The following is a 15,860-nucleotide window of genomic DNA, read 5'->3' on the forward strand; positions in this document are numbered from 1 at the left end:
GACCAGCCAACATATCTATACCTGTCCAGAGCTGTCCGTTTCCACATAGCATTTCGTTGATTCTCGTTCGGTGGTGATTGAGCTCTTCTTTGAGTGTAGCGCGCCATCGAGCATTCGCGCCTGATTCTTTGTTCAAGTTCCAGACTTTGATGACGCCCATTGTATCAGCGGTATACAAGACTGCAGACGCGTCGGAAGTGGCATATCCATCCAAACACTCGACGGGACGTGTGTGCGATGAGATCGAGCCCACGCCGACCAATGGTTCAGACCGGGTTGGTATTGAAAGATCCCTGAGCACAATCTTAGTCGCGCCAATTGTTTTTTTTTTGGGGGGAACGCACCAAAATCGGACAATCTTATCCGAACCTCCCGACACCAGGAGATTGAGTGAAGGAAATACGAAGAACGTCTTGATAAAGTCAGAATGCGCGTCCGATGTTGAAGATATCAACTGTTTCGTCTATAGAACTTGGCTTTGCAGTTTTCTCTTCCTGGGATTGGAATAATATGACATACGTCTGTATCCCAGAGTTTGATTGACTGAAAATAGATTTAGTGACCATGTAAAATGCTGTTTGAGAGAAGATATTACTCGATCCCATGAGCCCGTTATAAGGATTTTGTTATCAACCGAACGAGGTTCTTTGTCGCAGAAAGCGAGAGTAGTTACAGGACCCGTATGGCCTTTGTAAACTTGCAAGGTTTTTCCTGACTGAATGCTATGAGATTGAAGACGTTTGAAAATAAGCGATCAAGGTCACCTCGAGATCGAGCTTTCTGACAACTGTCGTGTTTTCTGCGATCCATGCAGTGTTATCCTTGACTTTGATTGCCAGGGCTTTCCCAGGTAACTCGAGAGGTTCACCGAGGGTCTTGATTCTCTTCGCCTTTTGCTTTCTTGCCTTGAGGTTGGAAGAGGCATTTCAATCACGGATGAGAGGGGAGGGGCATGAGCAGAAGCGTACATGATCCAGCTCTAATTGGGCCTCTGCGATGAGGAAATTGGACGTGTCGGTGCTCATCTCTGTACGCGTAAGTATGTGCAAACACTTAATTGGCGAGTTGGCAGTAAAGCAAAGTAGCGACAGAAATAAATAGGTATATTTTTCAAGCAAAGCGGCTCGAGAGGGTGAAAGTAGTAAATACACATGGTAGATAACGAAGGAGGCTACAAGATAATACAAAACTAGGAGAGCGTAGAGCTATGAGAATGGACTAGATACATATCTGGGGGCCCAATTGGCCAAAAGATAAGATAAAAAGTAAATACAAGGAGAGTTTGGCTGAGTCTGGTCAAGAAGACGAGCAAGATAGGTAACGTTAGCAGAAGTCGAAGGAGTGTGTTATACCCAAAATAGGTAGCGAGTGCGCAGCGCTGCATTGTTGGTTGTCAAGAAAAATTAAAATTCGAGGAATTGATATGCGATGGGGTCGAAACGTTGGTGGAGAGCTGGCGGCTGCTCTTCTCTGGTAAAACCGGGAATCTCTTCTGATGGGGGTAACGGGAGGTGCAAGAAGTGACGCGTGTCGTCGATGGATGAAGTACGAGGGATTATGGGTGCCTACAAACAAATGCGAGTTATAGTGGGATATACAATGTCTTTGGTCTGACTCACGTTGATCTCGCGACGCTCCAAAGCGTCCCAGTCCACACCTCTGAACCATGGGTGATCAAGGATATCATCCGGCCCTCCGTTCATATTCCCAAGTCGTTTTGTGCGGTCTGGATTGAGGAAAGCCTTGATCAAATCACGCGACAGGCGGTCCATGCTTCTTGGCCAGTGAATTTGTCCATTGAGGATTTTCTCGTATATGCCATAGGGGGATTCGTCAAAGAACGGCGGATACCCAACGAGCATCTCATAGCAAAGGACGCCACACGCCCACCAGTCTGCTGCTTTTCCGTGGCCGTCTGACTGGATTATCTCCGGGGCGAGGTATTCTGGAGTACCGCACAGCGTCCAGGTACGGTCGTCGACAATTTTGGCGAACCCAAAATCGGTGAGGCGGAGGTATCCACGGGAATCCAACAGGAGGTTCTCAGGTTTGAGGTCGCGGTAAATCACGTTGAAGGAGTGGAGATACTTAAGAGCCAAGATGATGGTTGCGAGGTAGAAGCGGGTGACATCGGGGGTGAACCGCTGGGCACGGCGTAGATGGGTAAAGAGCTCTCCTCCAGGAACGTATGACATTAGCATGTAGACGTTCAGGCTATCTTGAAAGGTGGCAAAGAGATCGACGACGAAGGGATGATGAACTCGGGAAAGAATGTAACGCTCTGCGTTGACGTGTTCAACTTGACGAAGGCGGACAATCTCTGTCTTGCGCAGCACCTTCATGGCAAAGTGATTTTGCTTGGTTGGATTAGCAGCAGAGCTTCGATGGCGTACGAGCAGAACCTTGCCAAAGGTGCCAGTACCTGTGTTTTCATGAGCACTTGGGCGCGGATAGAGTATCTGTGGCCGTACCTAGCGTCCCACGAACCTCAAAGTCGGATAGCTTGAGGCCAGACCGTTGTAGATGAACTTTTTCATCTTCCAGTAGTCGCTGAGGAGGCTGCGGGGACACGACTTTCTCTGCATCATCGACTTCCATGGGGTTTGGAAGAGACTGAGAGTCGTCGACAGCAATGGGTGTGGATTCGGGATCAGTGCCATCTGATTCTGCGGTATCCAAGGGTTCTGCTACAACTTGAATGGTGTCGACCTCTATTTGTTTTGGAGAGAGCGGTGGGGTCATTGGCACATCGGCAAAGACGGTTTGAGGGTCTGCGCGACTAGGCAGAGAGACGCGACGACTAGATTCCGGGGGAATGGGCAAAGATGAGGAGCGCGAAGGGAGAAGAGAAGCTGGCGGAGGCATATTTGAGAAAAAATTACGAGGAGGGAGAAGCTAGAGAAAGGAGAAGAGAAAAAGAAAGGAAAAAAAAAGAGTTGTACCGAATTGCAATAGACAATCTTAAGAGGGCTCTCAGTGACAACTGAGCCTGGGAGGGAAGACGGGTAGAATGGGTGAACGGGTGCTGACATCCGATACTTATGGACATTCATAAATCAAATACGTCCTCGCTACCCTGGCTAACCCTGCTCTGGCCCTGCTACACCCCAAATGCAAACGTAGGAATACCATACATGCTCATCAGCGTCCTCACCTCCCCACCTTCACCAGCCCCAGCTGCAACGTACAGTGGAACGAAATGTTCCTCTCGCGGTTGTGAATCTCGGAATCCCGAGTGTTTCGTTAGGTCAAACAGGGCCTTCTTCCGTAGTTCTGCCTATCGTGGACACACGAGTCAGCCGGTATCTCAAATCGAACCCATCAAAATCAACCAACATTTTCCACTCCCACAGCGTCATGGATGGCCCTGTCGAATTCCTTGTGAATAGGTCGGGCAGTTGTCGGAGAGAACGATGATCTATCACGCAGGTTGTGTGCCGTCAGTCCTCCCGACAGGATGAGAACACCTTCTTTTCTGTTGGATGTTCAGTGTTTGCAGAAGAGAGCAGGAATATCGTTTTCTACCGAAGGTCAGCAACAGCTTTACCCAGTTCCCAATTTTTTGCTGGGTCCAAGCTGGAATCGATGGAGACTTGAACGATAGGAATTTCAGTGAATTCCTCTCCAAACATGATTCGGAATGGGACGAAGACGCCATGATCTAGTCCCGGGCCGGAGAACCCGCGGCCATCCTGACCACGGCTCTCGAGCACACTTGTCGTTCTCGCCTTTTGACCTGCCTGCAGTGAAAGTTGGTGAGTGCAACCTTTTGCAGAGGATTGAATGAATACGTTTTTATACAGATCGACAATGCGCTGAGAAAGGGCCGAGTCACCTTTCGACTTGAATTTCAGCTGATATAACTCTGGAGGGAAGCCATAGTAATCCATCAAGAGAGGGTTTTCCTCCTTGTAATCGGTGACTGTGATCCAACGAATCAAAAGTGGACAAGGCAAATCAATGGAAGCAAACATACCTCGACGCTCGGTCGCTGTCTCCCAATGTGCGCTGTAGACTACAATAGCCTTTGGCTTGTACTTTTGCAGCAAGGTGGAGCCAAAGTCGGCAAGGAATTGAGCGAGAGGGCCAGCAGAACCTTGATAGGAACCCATCTCTCCCATGGAGCCTGCATCTGATTTTGGAAAGGCGAGAACGGGAGAACCATGAGCGAAGAAGAAAGCTGGAATGTTTTCAGGTGTAGACGGAAGATCGTTGAGAGCTTTGCGCCAATCTTGTTGTGAAGCCATTGGAGGAGATCGGCGGGTAAAGGGATATAAATGTTTAATGATTGAAGGCAGCTTGTGGATGAAGATGGCTAGTAATAGAGCGATAATAAAGCAGTAATACGACACCCTCATGTGGTATTTATGTCACGGTGACCCTGAGTCTGCTTTAAATGGTCCTTGGTACATACATAAGCGTGATGACCAGTGATAATAATAGCATTAATCATCGCCCTGCATCACGTGGTTTAAACAACTCATCTTTAATGACATCCTGGTTGCAAGGCAAGACCGTTCGAAAGGGTGGATTAATATCTTCAGGTATGGAATAACATCTCCAGCTTCATCTTCATCTCTAATAACATCTTCAGCTTCACATTCAAGATCATCAACACCTCATGTTCAGAGCACTTCAACTACCGTCTTTGGTGGTGGTGTCAAGGATCCATCTGGTAGAACTTCAGAGTACTTTGTGAGCTTGTACTATAACATAACCTTCTTCACTCTTCTTACCCTCTTTCTCAAGTCTATGGACGACCAGTGTCCCGTCTGCAAGAGTGACCGTTATTTAAATCCAAAGCTTCGTCTGCTGGTTAGTTCATGCTACCACAAAATGTCTGTCTTCCTTCTCACTTCAACTTTCGTGCCTAACCACCACCAACCTCAGGTGCGAATCTTGCATTGATCGCCTTTTCACCCTTGGTCCTGCACCTTGTCCAATATGCAATAAAGTATTGCGAAAGCTGGCTTTCACTCCTCAAACCTTCGAGGACTTGGGTGTCGAGAAAGAGGTGGCTGTCAGGAGAAGAATAGCAAAAGAGTGAGCCATACCACTATTTTTCTTTCTTCCCACTATTAATACTCTTCCAGATTTAACAAACGGAGAGAGGACTTTCCTGATCTTCGTTCTTACAACGACTACCTTGAACAAGTCGAAGACATCAGTACCTCGTCCCTCTTTATTATCGCGTTCTTGAATTAACTCCCTTCTTTTAGCATTCAATCTCATCAATGAGATCAATATTCCGCAGACAGAGGCTCGCATAGCAGCATACCGTGCTGAAAATGCCGCTCTCATCGAGCTCAATGTCCAGCGGGAAGAAGCCTATGCCCGTGCTCTTCAAGAGCAAGAAGAAGGCGAACGACGAGAGAGAGAATCGCGTGCACTAGAGCTTCGCAGGGAGGAGGAAGAGGAACGCGAGGAGCGAGAAAAAGACAGACGCGAAATCATTGATAAACTCGAAACAAGTGACAAGAGTGCTTCAAAACTCATTGCAAAGAGTCGTGCAAATGCCCTGAAACGATCCTCTGCTCGTGCAGCGTCGACATCTGTATTGCAGAGCAATGCCAAGCTCTTGAGATCGAGAGCGGCTCTTGGGACCAATGTGCAAGACGTCCCACATGTTCCATTGCAGGACGATTGGTATGCCTACGAGGACAAGTTTGAAATTCGCCCAGGCGGCTATGACGATATTTTTAGTGAAGCTGTTCGCAAGGATCGGGAAGGGGTTATGAGGGGTGGAGGTTACATGGTGGAGGAGGCATGGGAGCGGGCTTTGAGATGTGCGGTGGCGGCCCTGGATTTACCGCCTCTAGTGGGGCTTGACCATCCGTCTGCATTACCATTGGGACTAGATGTCAATGGAGATGTGATAATGCAATCTATTTGACGAGTACGATTCTATCGCATCTTACTACGATACCTTTTGACTGGTGACAAACTTCCGACCCATCCGCTCACGCTCTGTTAAAGGGGCCGTCATTGGACAGTATAGGATTTGGTATTGCTTGTTTTTCCTAAAACGAGGATGCTAGAAAGAAACGCAGTATGTATGGGCAAGAAAAACAGACCCTAATGCCTTGGGATCCAATCGGTATTTCTTCAGGAGACCATTCGTAGAAAATAGGTTGGTATTGTCTTGAGCCTTCTTCTTGCCGCTGAATTTGTCTTCAGTCGGTTTCTCTGCATGGGTATCTCTCGAGTCATGGATTATCTCGATGTCACTGCCATCCTCGTCTGCACTTGAGCGAGCACGTTTACTACTGTTCCCAGACTGGCCCACGCTTGATGAGTTACTTGCTGACCGTTTGAGAGATCCGGACCCATTAGGTGTCGTTGCTGGCAGAGATGCGGAGAGTGCTGCATTCCGGACCTGGGCAGAAGGAACTCTGGGATTGTTATTAACATTGAGATGAATCTACGAACGACTTTTGAATTTACCGTCCAGGATCAAATGTTATCAGGTTGACCACGCCTCGTTTATCCACTTCGTAACCGACAATTGTACGGGAATGGCCGTTGTGTTGCAGTATGATTGGCATTCGGTCGGTGACGAGCACAGGAGAAGCGCCTTTCAACGTTTGATACATATTTGACCGTTCGGTTGATGTTGTCTTTGGAGTAAAGTACTCCACCACCCAATTCGTCACAATTTCTGGACCTGTCAAGGGCATCAGCGTCATCTCAACGACTCCGTCTAAAAGCAAGGCACCTCTAGGATTGTTTTTCAGATTGAAATCAACAAGTTCAACTCTGCGTAAAGTGTTATTTGAGCCGCTGCGGAATGGGACGGAGATACCGACGGTATGCCTTGATATGAGAATGCCACCCATAGGTCTGTAGAGCTAATTTAGATCATGCGCAAGGAGGAATGACTACCTACCTGCAGTTCCGATCCACTTTCGTGTGCCAACAAGTTTCTTCAAATCCTTTGCCCCTTCCTCATCAAAACCTATTTCGGATACTTGAGTAAAGGTATTCAGACAGAAGGATAGTTTCGTTCACACCCTCTTTCCAAGCTGTTTCTATCAAGGCTTGTAAATTTCGGATACTGGGGGACAGCGGTGCGTCGAGAAGGGGGTAGTATAAAGGCTGTTGTTGCTGGTCCATCAGTGCTGCGCAGAGCATTAAAAAGTTGCGGTATCTGATGACATGTTAAAGGTAGGTGGGCGGGAACGGGACAAACGACGAACCCGCAGCCCCAGCCAGCATCCCATGGTTCTCTGCAGATGTGCACTGTTTGTGCAAAGCAAAGAATGGCACGGCGTGTATCACCCCGCGAGTGGCTTTTCAAAAGCGCGTTTCGAAGCAATGGTATCAATCCGGGAGTGTAATTGGCGGGTGGCGGTTCCAGTTGGGATGATCTCCAGAAAGTATCATTTTCTTGAAACAACTTGGGCTTCCAATTCTTCTTGGGTTTCGACGTATCGACAGAGCGTGGCTTGGTCTGACCACTGCTGGATGAAGAGGGTTCTTTTGAACCGCGTCGTTAGTGGCCAGAGCGCCCAAACTCGAAAGATAAAACCTCCTCACGATCAAAGTGTTGTTGGTAGTGGAGTTCGCGATCTGGTATAGTGAGAAAGTCGAGGTCCTGGGAGCAAAGTGCACATTTCCCGACGGCGGTGGATGTCATTGATTCTGAAGGACTTAAAGTCACGTGGCAACACATACGCGCGTTGCACTGACTCTCATCTTGAAGTTGTTTCCTGCTTAATACCATGTCCAGGTCGTATGATCGCGGTGCGCTGCGTGTATCTTATAACATTCGACAGAATCTCATTTAATTACCAGCACTCACCGTTTTCTCTCCCGATGGTCATCTCTTTCAGGTCCGTTCCCCCATGTTCTTTCAATCTGGATCGTTCATTTTGACCTCCTACAGGTTGAATATGCTTTAGAGGCCGTACGCAAAGGTACATGTGCCGTAAGTTTGTTGTTCTTTCTAAATGAGATGCTCGTTCCACCATGATCACAGGTGGGCGTCCGTGGCAAGGACGTAGTGGTTCTTGGAGTGGAGAAGAAGTCAGTCCTGCAACTACAAGACCCCCGTACTGTGAGGAAGGTAGTAATGCTGGATGATCACGTATGCCTCGCGTTTGCTGGTTAGCATCTCCATTTTTCTTGGACGATGGGGTGGTGACGACTGGCCTCATTTATCTAGGTTTAACTGCAGATGGTCGCGTCTTGATAGATAAAGCCCGCATAGAATGTCAAAGTCACCGCCTTACTGTGGAGGATCCCGTTACGGTTGAATACATCACAAGACATATTGCTGGTATCCAACAGGTAAGCTGCCCTGCCAACATCTCGGAGCACGGGCATCGATCACTTCGCATCTAGCGTTACACTCAGTCTGGAGGTGTCAGACCATTTGGGATTTCGACCCTCATTGTTGGATTCGATCCTCACGATACGAAACCACGTCTTTACCAAACTGAGCCGAGCGGGATATACAGCGCCTGGAAGGCAAGGTGATTTGCTAGGTTCAGTTTGACAGATCTGACGACTAATGACAGGCTAATGCAATTGGCCGCTCGTCGAAAACTGTCCGTGAATTCCTAGAAAAGAACCACAAGGATGATTTGTCAAGGGAGGAAAGCATCAAATTGACCGTCAAGAGCTTGTTGGAGGTAGTTCAAACTGGGGCGAAGAATATCGAAATAAGCGTTATGGAAAGCTACGGGAAAGTTACGGTAGATAGCTCTCTTTTCCTCTTCTCGACTTTTTTTGACTGACCTCTGACTAGAATCTTGCCCTGAGTGAAATTGAAGCGATCGTTTCAGAGATCGAACGAGAGAAGGAAGCAGGTTGGTTCATCCTTGCTACAGTGTATTTGACGGGTACTGAGTGCTTGCAGAGGCCGAAAGGAAGCGCTCTCGACTGGCAGCCACAGCTGCGGGGCAGGCTGCCATGTCTCAACGCGCTGCCGAAACACAAGGTTCTTGAGAGTAGTCTCGCGAATCAATCTGTATTCGATGCCGCGCACGTATCAATGCGTAGTCGCCACGCTAGTGTACCATTTTTTACGCGACACGTATGCCACGTTAGTAACCAGATTTTGCATAAAACCAGAAGAAAACCGCGCAGCACTGAGCGCATGAAGCACCCATTGTTTGGCAACGGATTCTAAAGGCAACAATTACGTTATCGAGGGTATGGACATTTTGGTCGACGTGTTACTGACGATATTCGCCTTAATGACAACCCCCTCGGACTTGCGTCGCGGCACATCCAACAGTATTTCTTCCAAACATGTCCTCAATTCGGAGATTCTTTCCGTCACCTCAGCCATGCGCAAAAACTCACGATGGGCTTCTTCGACGCTGGTAATGGGTTCCAAAGACCCACGCCCACTGGGATCTAACATGGGTCTCCGGATATCGTCGCCTTCTTATCATACGCGCCTCTCAGGAAGAGGCAATAAAGAGGCCGAGTTGATGTCAAATTTCGTAGAGCTGAAAAGAACAGTGAAAGAGGGCGAGGGTGAGTTACCTCGACTCTAAATGAACGGCGGCTGAGCCCACTTTCCAGACATCACGGATATAGATTTGCCCATTTTACTAGGTCCATTCTTTGCCATTCTTCGATCTCCTCTCTCCACGGGGCCAATAACATCTGCTGCGTTATCTGCACTTCATAGTTTCTTCGTCTGTGGTCTCATTTCGTCACGTTCTCGGGCTCTTTACCCCGCGCTTGCAGAACTCAGTGGCACGATCTCGCACTGTAAATTCGAGGCAAGCGACTCGTCCGGGGACGAGGTGGTTCTTCTTAGAATCATGACAGTCATCCAGGACTGTTTGTGCGGGGGCGTTGGAAGAGGATTGGGGGATATTGAGGTGTGCGAAATGCTCGAGACCGTGCTTACCACCTGTTGTCAAATGCGTCTCAGTGGTGAGCTACCATTTATGAATGCATCAGTCTCAAATTTTTATTTTTGTGACAGAGATACTCAGGCGGTCAGCAGAGAATACAATGCACGCGCTTGTAAGGACGGTATTTTCAAAATTACACTCATTGGATGCACAATCGGAGGAAGAGAAACTCCTGGCCGCAGAGGAGGACGTTTCTGATGGAGATCTCAAAATGACGGTGTCTACCACTGAATCCCTCACTGTTGAGGGTTCTCCAGAAATTACTGGCGACGGTGAAGTGGAACTTGTGCACGATGTTGCACCCCATTCGGCTTCATCTGTGGCTAGCCGTCCCGAATGTACGTTTGAACCCCTTCATTACCTTTTAATATCGCTAAAATGGAGTGCTGACTAGATGGTCTCCCATCAATTCTTGAACTGTTACGCGTCCTAATCAATGTTCTTGACCCGAATGACCAACAACACACGGATTCCACGCGTCTTACGGTCCTTGGTATCCTGCACGCTGCTCTTGAGGAATCTGGGCCATCTATCGCTGACTTCCCCTCTCTCAAAGCCCTTGTCGTTGATCCAGGCTGTAAATTTCTTTTTCAACTCGCACGGTCGGATAATACCGCTGTTCTCTATTCTGCGCTTCGTACTATTTCGATAATATTCCATGCGATGCGTAAACATCTGAAGTTGCAACAAGAGCTCTTTTTGGCTTTTACCATTGATCGCCTCGCATTGCCTGGTTCAAACCAGAACAATAGGGCGCCGTCAACTATCGGTGGTTCCCTGATGAAGAGAAGCCCTTCTTTAAGACCTGGAACGCCCACCGCGTCGACACCCTTACAAGGCTCAGCAGATACCATTTCGGCGGAGGAAAATCTGAGCGCTTCATCCACACGAGCTGTAGTTCCGCCTGCTCGTGGAGAGACTCGGGATCTGATTCTAGAAACTCTCAGCGATATCTCTGGCCATCCTAGTTTCATGGTGGACCTATATGCCAACTATGACTGTGATGTTAACTGCGAGAATCTCTTTGAGCGACTTGTGGACTTCTTGACGAAGGTAAGAACAACCGCAGTCTCTCAGAGTACCTCGGTCAAGCTTACGATTTTTAAGGGCGTTTATCCAGCGCAAAATATCGGTAGCGTAGAAGCCCAACGGCATTCACAATACCTTTGTCTGGAATTTTTGTTAACGTTTGTTAACGACATGGCAATGCGAGCAGATGGTGTTGGTATTTTGCCGCGTAGATCTTCACATCATATTCTGACTTCACTCCCAGGCTGCAGAACAATGGCCGCAGGCAGGTTAAGGTTTCCAAAGCTTTTTGTCAAAATTGACACCCTGTTAGGAGTTCCCGTTACCAGAATTTTTGCTGCAAGCAAAGTCTCAAAAGCAGTTAATCTTGGCGGGAGCCGCTCGTTTCAATACCAAACCAAAATCGGGCGTGACTTTCCTTGAAGAGAATAGGTTAATTTATGCCGATATGCCACCAGAGACATTGCGGCCTCAGAGTCTCGCCTCGTTCTTGAAAGGGTGCACCAGACTCGACAAGCGTCTACTCGGCGATTACATTTCCAAGCCAGATAACATTGAAGTTCTCAAAGCTTTCATTGGACTGTTTGACTTTAAAGATGTTTGTCTCACATATTCGCCTTTCTGGCTATCTTGTAATCGGTTCCACTAGAAACCCATTGCAGATGCGATGCGAGAGCTTCTTGAGGCATTTCGACTTCCTGGTGAAGCCCAACAAATTGCCCGAATCACGGAAACATTTGCATCAATTTATTTTGCTTCGGAGCCGGGTAAGTGGGCTTAAGATCGAAAAACCTGTTCGTTATCTAACTCCACACTAGCCGAAATCAAGAGCGAGGATGCTGTATACGTTTTGGCATATTCCGTGATCATGCTGAATACCGATCTCCATAACCCTCAAATCCGAGTAAGTTAACGGTGGGGTTTTGAATCGTCCATATCTCAGCCAATCTATCAGAAACGCATGACGATTGAAGACTACCAGAAGAACTTGAGAGGTGTCAATAACGGGGCAGATTTTTCTTCTGAATTCCTGGTAAGAGTCCAGCTGGCGGCATGCCAGGGAGTTGCTCATCTGTCTCTTAAGCAAAATATTTATGATTCGATCCGAAAAAGAGAAATCATCATGCCGGAGGAGCATACAGGCCAACTTGGATTTGAATATGCATGGAAGGAGCTCCTTGCCCGCTCGCGCAATGCTGGTATGCAACCTTAATGTTGAAGCCAAGTATACATCGCTGATTTACTTGCAGGCGAATTCATGGTTTCAAATTCTTCTGCATTCGATGTTGAGATGTTCAAGGCCATTTGGAAACCTACGATATCTGCCATCGCCTATGCTTTTATCACGTTTGAAGACGACTACATCATCCAACGTGCAATCGCCGGGTTTAGACAGTGTGCTACGTTGGCGGGGCATTTCCAACTGCCAGATGTCTTTGACTTTGTCGTTGTCTCTCTTTCCCAGGCAACAAGTCTTCTCTCAGATTCATTACCGGCTCAAATTCCGAATTATCCAGTTATAGACGTAGAAGGCCAGTCTATCACAGTGTCCAAGCTCTCAGTAGAATTTGGAACAAACTTTAGAGGACAGCTCGCTGCTGTCGTGTTATTCAACATCGTCAACGGGAGCGGCAATGCCTTGCGGGAAGGTTGGGTGCAGGTGGGTATTCTGAACTCGCTGTGTTGTTTCCCTCTGATTGTAAATTACAGATTTTCGAAATGTTCCAAAACCTCTTCATGCATTCTTTGTTGCCAACAAGGATGTTGCAAATGGAGGATTTCCTTGGAGGCGTCACCATGATACCCCTCCGTGGAAGTCAACCAACCCGCCCTCACCTCCGGAATGAAGGCCTTCTCTCTGCCCTGTCTTCGTACCTAATGACACCCTACAGCAATAGCCCTGACATGCAGGTCCCTGACGCAACTGATGCAGATGTGGAAAACACACTTTGTACCATTGATTGCATCACATCCTGCCGGCTCGATGAACTCTACAGCCAGATAGTGTAAGCTAAACTGATGGCCCTAATTTCTCCATGACCTAAAACGCATTTCCAGACGGCTAGATTCCGAAGCAATGATCGCAGCCATTCGTGCACTAGAGGCTCTCGCACATGAACGAACCGTCGCAAAACTGAGACTTCAATCAGAGGATCTAGTTCCTGCTCTGGATGAAGATGTATACCAACTTCCTTATGATCCTGCCTCCGTATTCCTTCTAGAGACTATGGCCAGTATAGCGTGCCAGGCACCACAATACGTTGAAGATCTATGGTGAGTGGCTGATCGCAGACGGTCGTCGTCCCTGCTCATCGGCCTTAGGCCAATCATGTTCGAGCACCTATCTGCGCTTCTGTCCAATTCAACGCAGTATAGTGCGCTTCTCATAGAGCGTGCTGTCGTCTGCCTTTTACGTCTCTGTCATATTTTGGCACAGAAGGTATCTAATCTTCCTCCTTTCCCCAGCCACCAACTGTCTATTTACAAATTACTCAGCCTTCCTTACGGGACCAAGTCTACGTCTCGTTTGACCTTTTGGCGAACCTTCCTCCGACGATTGCTAATTCAGTTGGTGAACAAGTTGTAGCTGGCGTTATCCTTATTGTGCGCAATAACAGAGACATCATCAGGTGTGTGCTGCCTGTATAAAAAAAAAAGTCAAGACTAACGTGATATCACAGTTCACAAACTGAATGGAACCTGGTCTTTGCGATGCTGCGATCAACAATGTCACATCCGGAAGCCGCTCGAACGTCGTTCGATCTCATTTCAAATCTAATTACTGATGGACCCGACATGCTTGTCTCATTGGACAATTTCTCTGGTCTTGTTTCTCTTTTGGACAATTTCGCAACGGCAGCCAGTGCCTTGACTGAGAGTCATCAACATAGAAATCGCCGGGTTGAACCATTAACATCATCGAAGTGCGTAACAACCCTCAAGTAAGATTGGATTCTAAGACTTTTCTCTCCCTCAGTTCCCTTATAGTTGACCGTGGCAAGAAAGCTATCGAACTCCTGTCCACCCTTCACAAGTGGATAGCGTTGCAACAGTCATCGGAGCAACAGAGCTACAGTAATTCTATGATAATATTCAGTACCATTCGGTTGCTGATATCGTCGACCCGCAGTTTGGAAACAGCTTACTCTTCCCCTTCTCACCTCCCTCGGACGACAATCGGTCAACGCTGCTCGTGAAATACGCCACACCGCAATCGGTCAATTGCAACGTATTCTACTGGGCCCATCTCTGGTATCATCAAATGTCGCCGAACAAAGCCAAGTAGAGGACATCTTCAACCGTGTAATATTTCCTCTTCTGGACGACCTGTTGCGCCCCCAAGTCTATCAAAGGGACCCCCAGGGTATGGCTGAAACTCGTTTACGAGGGTCCGCCCTGCTCTGCAAAGTCTTCATGCACTTAGAGCTGCGGGAGACTGTAATTCAGGCAGACTTCAGGCTTCTTTGGATCCAAATCCTTGATCTTCTCGATCGATTGATGAATGCCGACAAAGGAGATCAACTAGTAAGCTTGTTTCTCAAATACAACTTGCGTTTACTAAAACACTGTCCCGAAGTACGAGGCTATTCCAGAATCCTTGAAAAACGTTCTTCTCGTGATGAATGCTGCTGGGATCCTCGTTCCACACCAAGAAACGGATGATACACAGGATGAGCTTCATCGGACATTGTGGACTGCAACGCATGAACGGATGGAACGTTTCCTACCAGGTTTCCTCACTGATGTAATACCCAGCCCCGCCCTTGCTGTATAACTATCTCTTTTTTCTTTCCTCTTTATAATATCCTTTGCAGATGGGTACATAATTGCTGGAAACTTTCTACTTTATGAATTGCATCTTAGATATCCTAGGAATATTCCTATTACATGAAAGGCACGACACGAAATGTTAAACTCACCTAATTCGCATGTAAATTCCACAGAGAACCACAATAGGCGCCAACGTATAGGCGAGGAAACGGACACTTCCCGAACTGTACTTCGCTCCCCAATTAGACCACGCTCCACCAAGGTGTGCAGTCAATAGCAAGAGGGGAAACAGGATGTACCCAGAAAGCCTGTAATATATTTGCAAAATAAGCCTGGTCCCATTTCCATTGCCACTAATGTATAATCACCGATGATATTTCCAAACTGCTTTGGCTCTGACCCCACCACCAAAGACAGCGCCGCCAAACCACACACTCCCTGCGCCCAAGCCAACCTGTGCGACAAGCCATATTATGCAAAAGATGCCGAGTGTCTGGGTCATATCGATAGGTAATTGGTTTTGATTGACAATCAAAGAAACTAACACCATGCCACGTAGAAAAGTGACGAGCACCCCTTAACCATTTATTGTACGACACGGCAAGTGTTCCCAGCAAAATTGACGGCAGGCCGAAAAGCAAAATGGCGGCTTGATGCCTATATAATCCAGCGGCTTTGGTTTTCAGTTGGGATGTGGGCTGCAAAGTGAGAATGCCTGATACGACACGCTTGTCAGTACGAAACGGAATAAGTGTGGATGCTCTGACCGTAAGTGAACAAAGAAATGGCCAGGGTTTGGAGCAGAGGATGGAGAGCAAACCACCCTTGAGCCGTGGGGTCGTTGCTCAACACGATAACCCATGTGAGTATCACAAGCGTCTTTAGCCAACGTGTTAGGTCCAGGAGCAAGCATTTGCAGAGCCTCAGGAGTGTAACTCACGCCTGCAGCGAACTATACGTTAAACGTACATAAGTCACACAACTGAAAAAAAGGAATATGATACTCACCAAGGCAGAAGTTTCGGCAAGCGGATCTCCCTGACGGCCCTCAATCATCTCATGGCGCCTCTCGTAGCCCATCGGAGACGTTTCTTGGTTGTGCTCTGCAGATTGGGAAATTAATGGGAGGTCAAAGTCTTCAGAGTCCTGTTGTGTTGCGATTGAGAGCATAAACCCTTCCGAGAA

The 15,860-nt window shown here is 47.7% G+C and overlaps 7 protein-coding genes across 7 annotated transcripts; 3 read left to right on the forward strand and 4 right to left on the reverse strand.

The window, feature by feature from the left end:
• Positions 1-1,083: 1,083 nt before the first annotated feature.
• On the reverse strand, positions 1,084-2,649 carry LACBIDRAFT_189547 (uncharacterized protein). The gene is made up of 3 exons (XM_001878600.1): positions 2,472-2,649; positions 1,620-2,422; positions 1,084-1,565 (listed from the first exon to the last, which is right to left on the reverse strand). The coding sequence occupies exons 1-3, from the start codon at positions 2,596-2,598 to the stop codon at positions 1,404-1,406; spliced, it is 1,092 nt and encodes a 363-aa protein (XP_001878635.1). The 5' UTR covers positions 2,599-2,649; the 3' UTR covers positions 1,084-1,403.
• Positions 2,650-3,016: 367 nt separating this feature from the next.
• Positions 3,017-4,247, reverse strand: LACBIDRAFT_183765 (uncharacterized protein; the record flags this gene model as incomplete). The annotated part of the gene is made up of 5 exons (XM_001878601.1): positions 3,017-3,277; positions 3,337-3,475; positions 3,526-3,740; positions 3,792-3,922; positions 3,977-4,247. The coding sequence occupies 5 exons, from the start codon at positions 4,245-4,247 to the stop codon at positions 3,101-3,103; spliced, it is 933 nt and encodes a 310-aa protein (XP_001878636.1). The 3' UTR covers positions 3,017-3,100.
• Positions 4,248-4,489: 242 nt separating this feature from the next.
• LACBIDRAFT_316073 (uncharacterized protein) lies at positions 4,490-5,893 on the forward strand (the record flags this gene model as incomplete). Its single annotated transcript, XM_001878261.1, has 5 exons — positions 4,490-4,544; positions 4,595-4,838; positions 4,891-5,043; positions 5,094-5,167; positions 5,220-5,893. 5 exons carry the CDS (start codon positions 4,490-4,492, stop codon positions 5,891-5,893), a joined length of 1,200 nt encoding a protein of 399 aa, XP_001878296.1.
• Positions 5,894-5,917: 24 nt separating this feature from the next.
• On the reverse strand, positions 5,918-7,636 carry LACBIDRAFT_316074 (uncharacterized protein; the record flags this gene model as incomplete). Its single annotated transcript, XM_001878602.1, has 8 exons — positions 5,918-6,020; positions 6,075-6,392; positions 6,445-6,756; positions 6,807-6,840; positions 6,887-6,955; positions 7,011-7,147; positions 7,197-7,476; positions 7,537-7,636. 8 exons carry the CDS (start codon positions 7,634-7,636, stop codon positions 5,918-5,920), a joined length of 1,353 nt encoding a protein of 450 aa, XP_001878637.1.
• An 85-nt stretch (positions 7,637-7,721) lies between these two features.
• On the forward strand, positions 7,722-9,033 carry LACBIDRAFT_189495 (20S proteasome subunit; the record flags this gene model as incomplete). The annotated part of the gene is made up of 9 exons (XM_001878262.1): positions 7,722-7,743; positions 7,795-7,832; positions 7,886-7,927; positions 7,979-8,105; positions 8,165-8,289; positions 8,344-8,469; positions 8,520-8,696; positions 8,750-8,810; positions 8,861-9,033. The coding sequence occupies 9 exons, from the start codon at positions 7,722-7,724 to the stop codon at positions 8,947-8,949; spliced, it is 807 nt and encodes a 268-aa protein (XP_001878297.1). The 3' UTR covers positions 8,950-9,033.
• A 167-nt stretch (positions 9,034-9,200) lies between these two features.
• On the forward strand, positions 9,201-14,795 carry LACBIDRAFT_189521 (Sec7-like domain is implicated in guanine nucleotide exchange function; the record flags this gene model as incomplete). The annotated part of the gene is made up of 21 exons (XM_001878263.1): positions 9,201-9,385; positions 9,467-9,486; positions 9,550-9,894; positions 9,947-10,213; positions 10,270-10,928; positions 10,983-11,096; positions 11,149-11,173; positions 11,234-11,502; positions 11,554-11,671; positions 11,723-11,808; positions 11,860-11,937; positions 11,989-12,103; positions 12,155-12,564; positions 12,615-12,910; positions 12,963-13,178; positions 13,227-13,344; positions 13,401-13,534; positions 13,586-13,828; positions 13,882-13,979; positions 14,035-14,429; positions 14,482-14,795. The coding sequence occupies 21 exons, from the start codon at positions 9,201-9,203 to the stop codon at positions 14,677-14,679; spliced, it is 4,389 nt and encodes a 1,462-aa protein (XP_001878298.1). The 3' UTR covers positions 14,680-14,795.
• On the reverse strand, positions 14,746-15,845 carry LACBIDRAFT_316077 (uncharacterized protein; the record flags this gene model as incomplete). The annotated part of the gene is made up of 7 exons (XM_001878603.1): positions 14,746-14,773; positions 14,825-14,983; positions 15,044-15,168; positions 15,221-15,390; positions 15,443-15,554; positions 15,616-15,627; positions 15,684-15,845. 7 exons carry the CDS (start codon positions 15,843-15,845, stop codon positions 14,746-14,748), a joined length of 768 nt encoding a protein of 255 aa, XP_001878638.1.
• Positions 15,846-15,860: the final 15 nt, after the last annotated feature.

This window comes from Laccaria bicolor, genomic scaffold (genome assembly GCF_000143565.1).
Source record: "Laccaria bicolor S238N-H82 LACBIscaffold_6 genomic scaffold, whole genome shotgun sequence".
In the NCBI taxonomy this organism is placed as follows: domain Eukaryota; kingdom Fungi; phylum Basidiomycota; class Agaricomycetes; order Agaricales; family Hydnangiaceae; genus Laccaria; species Laccaria bicolor.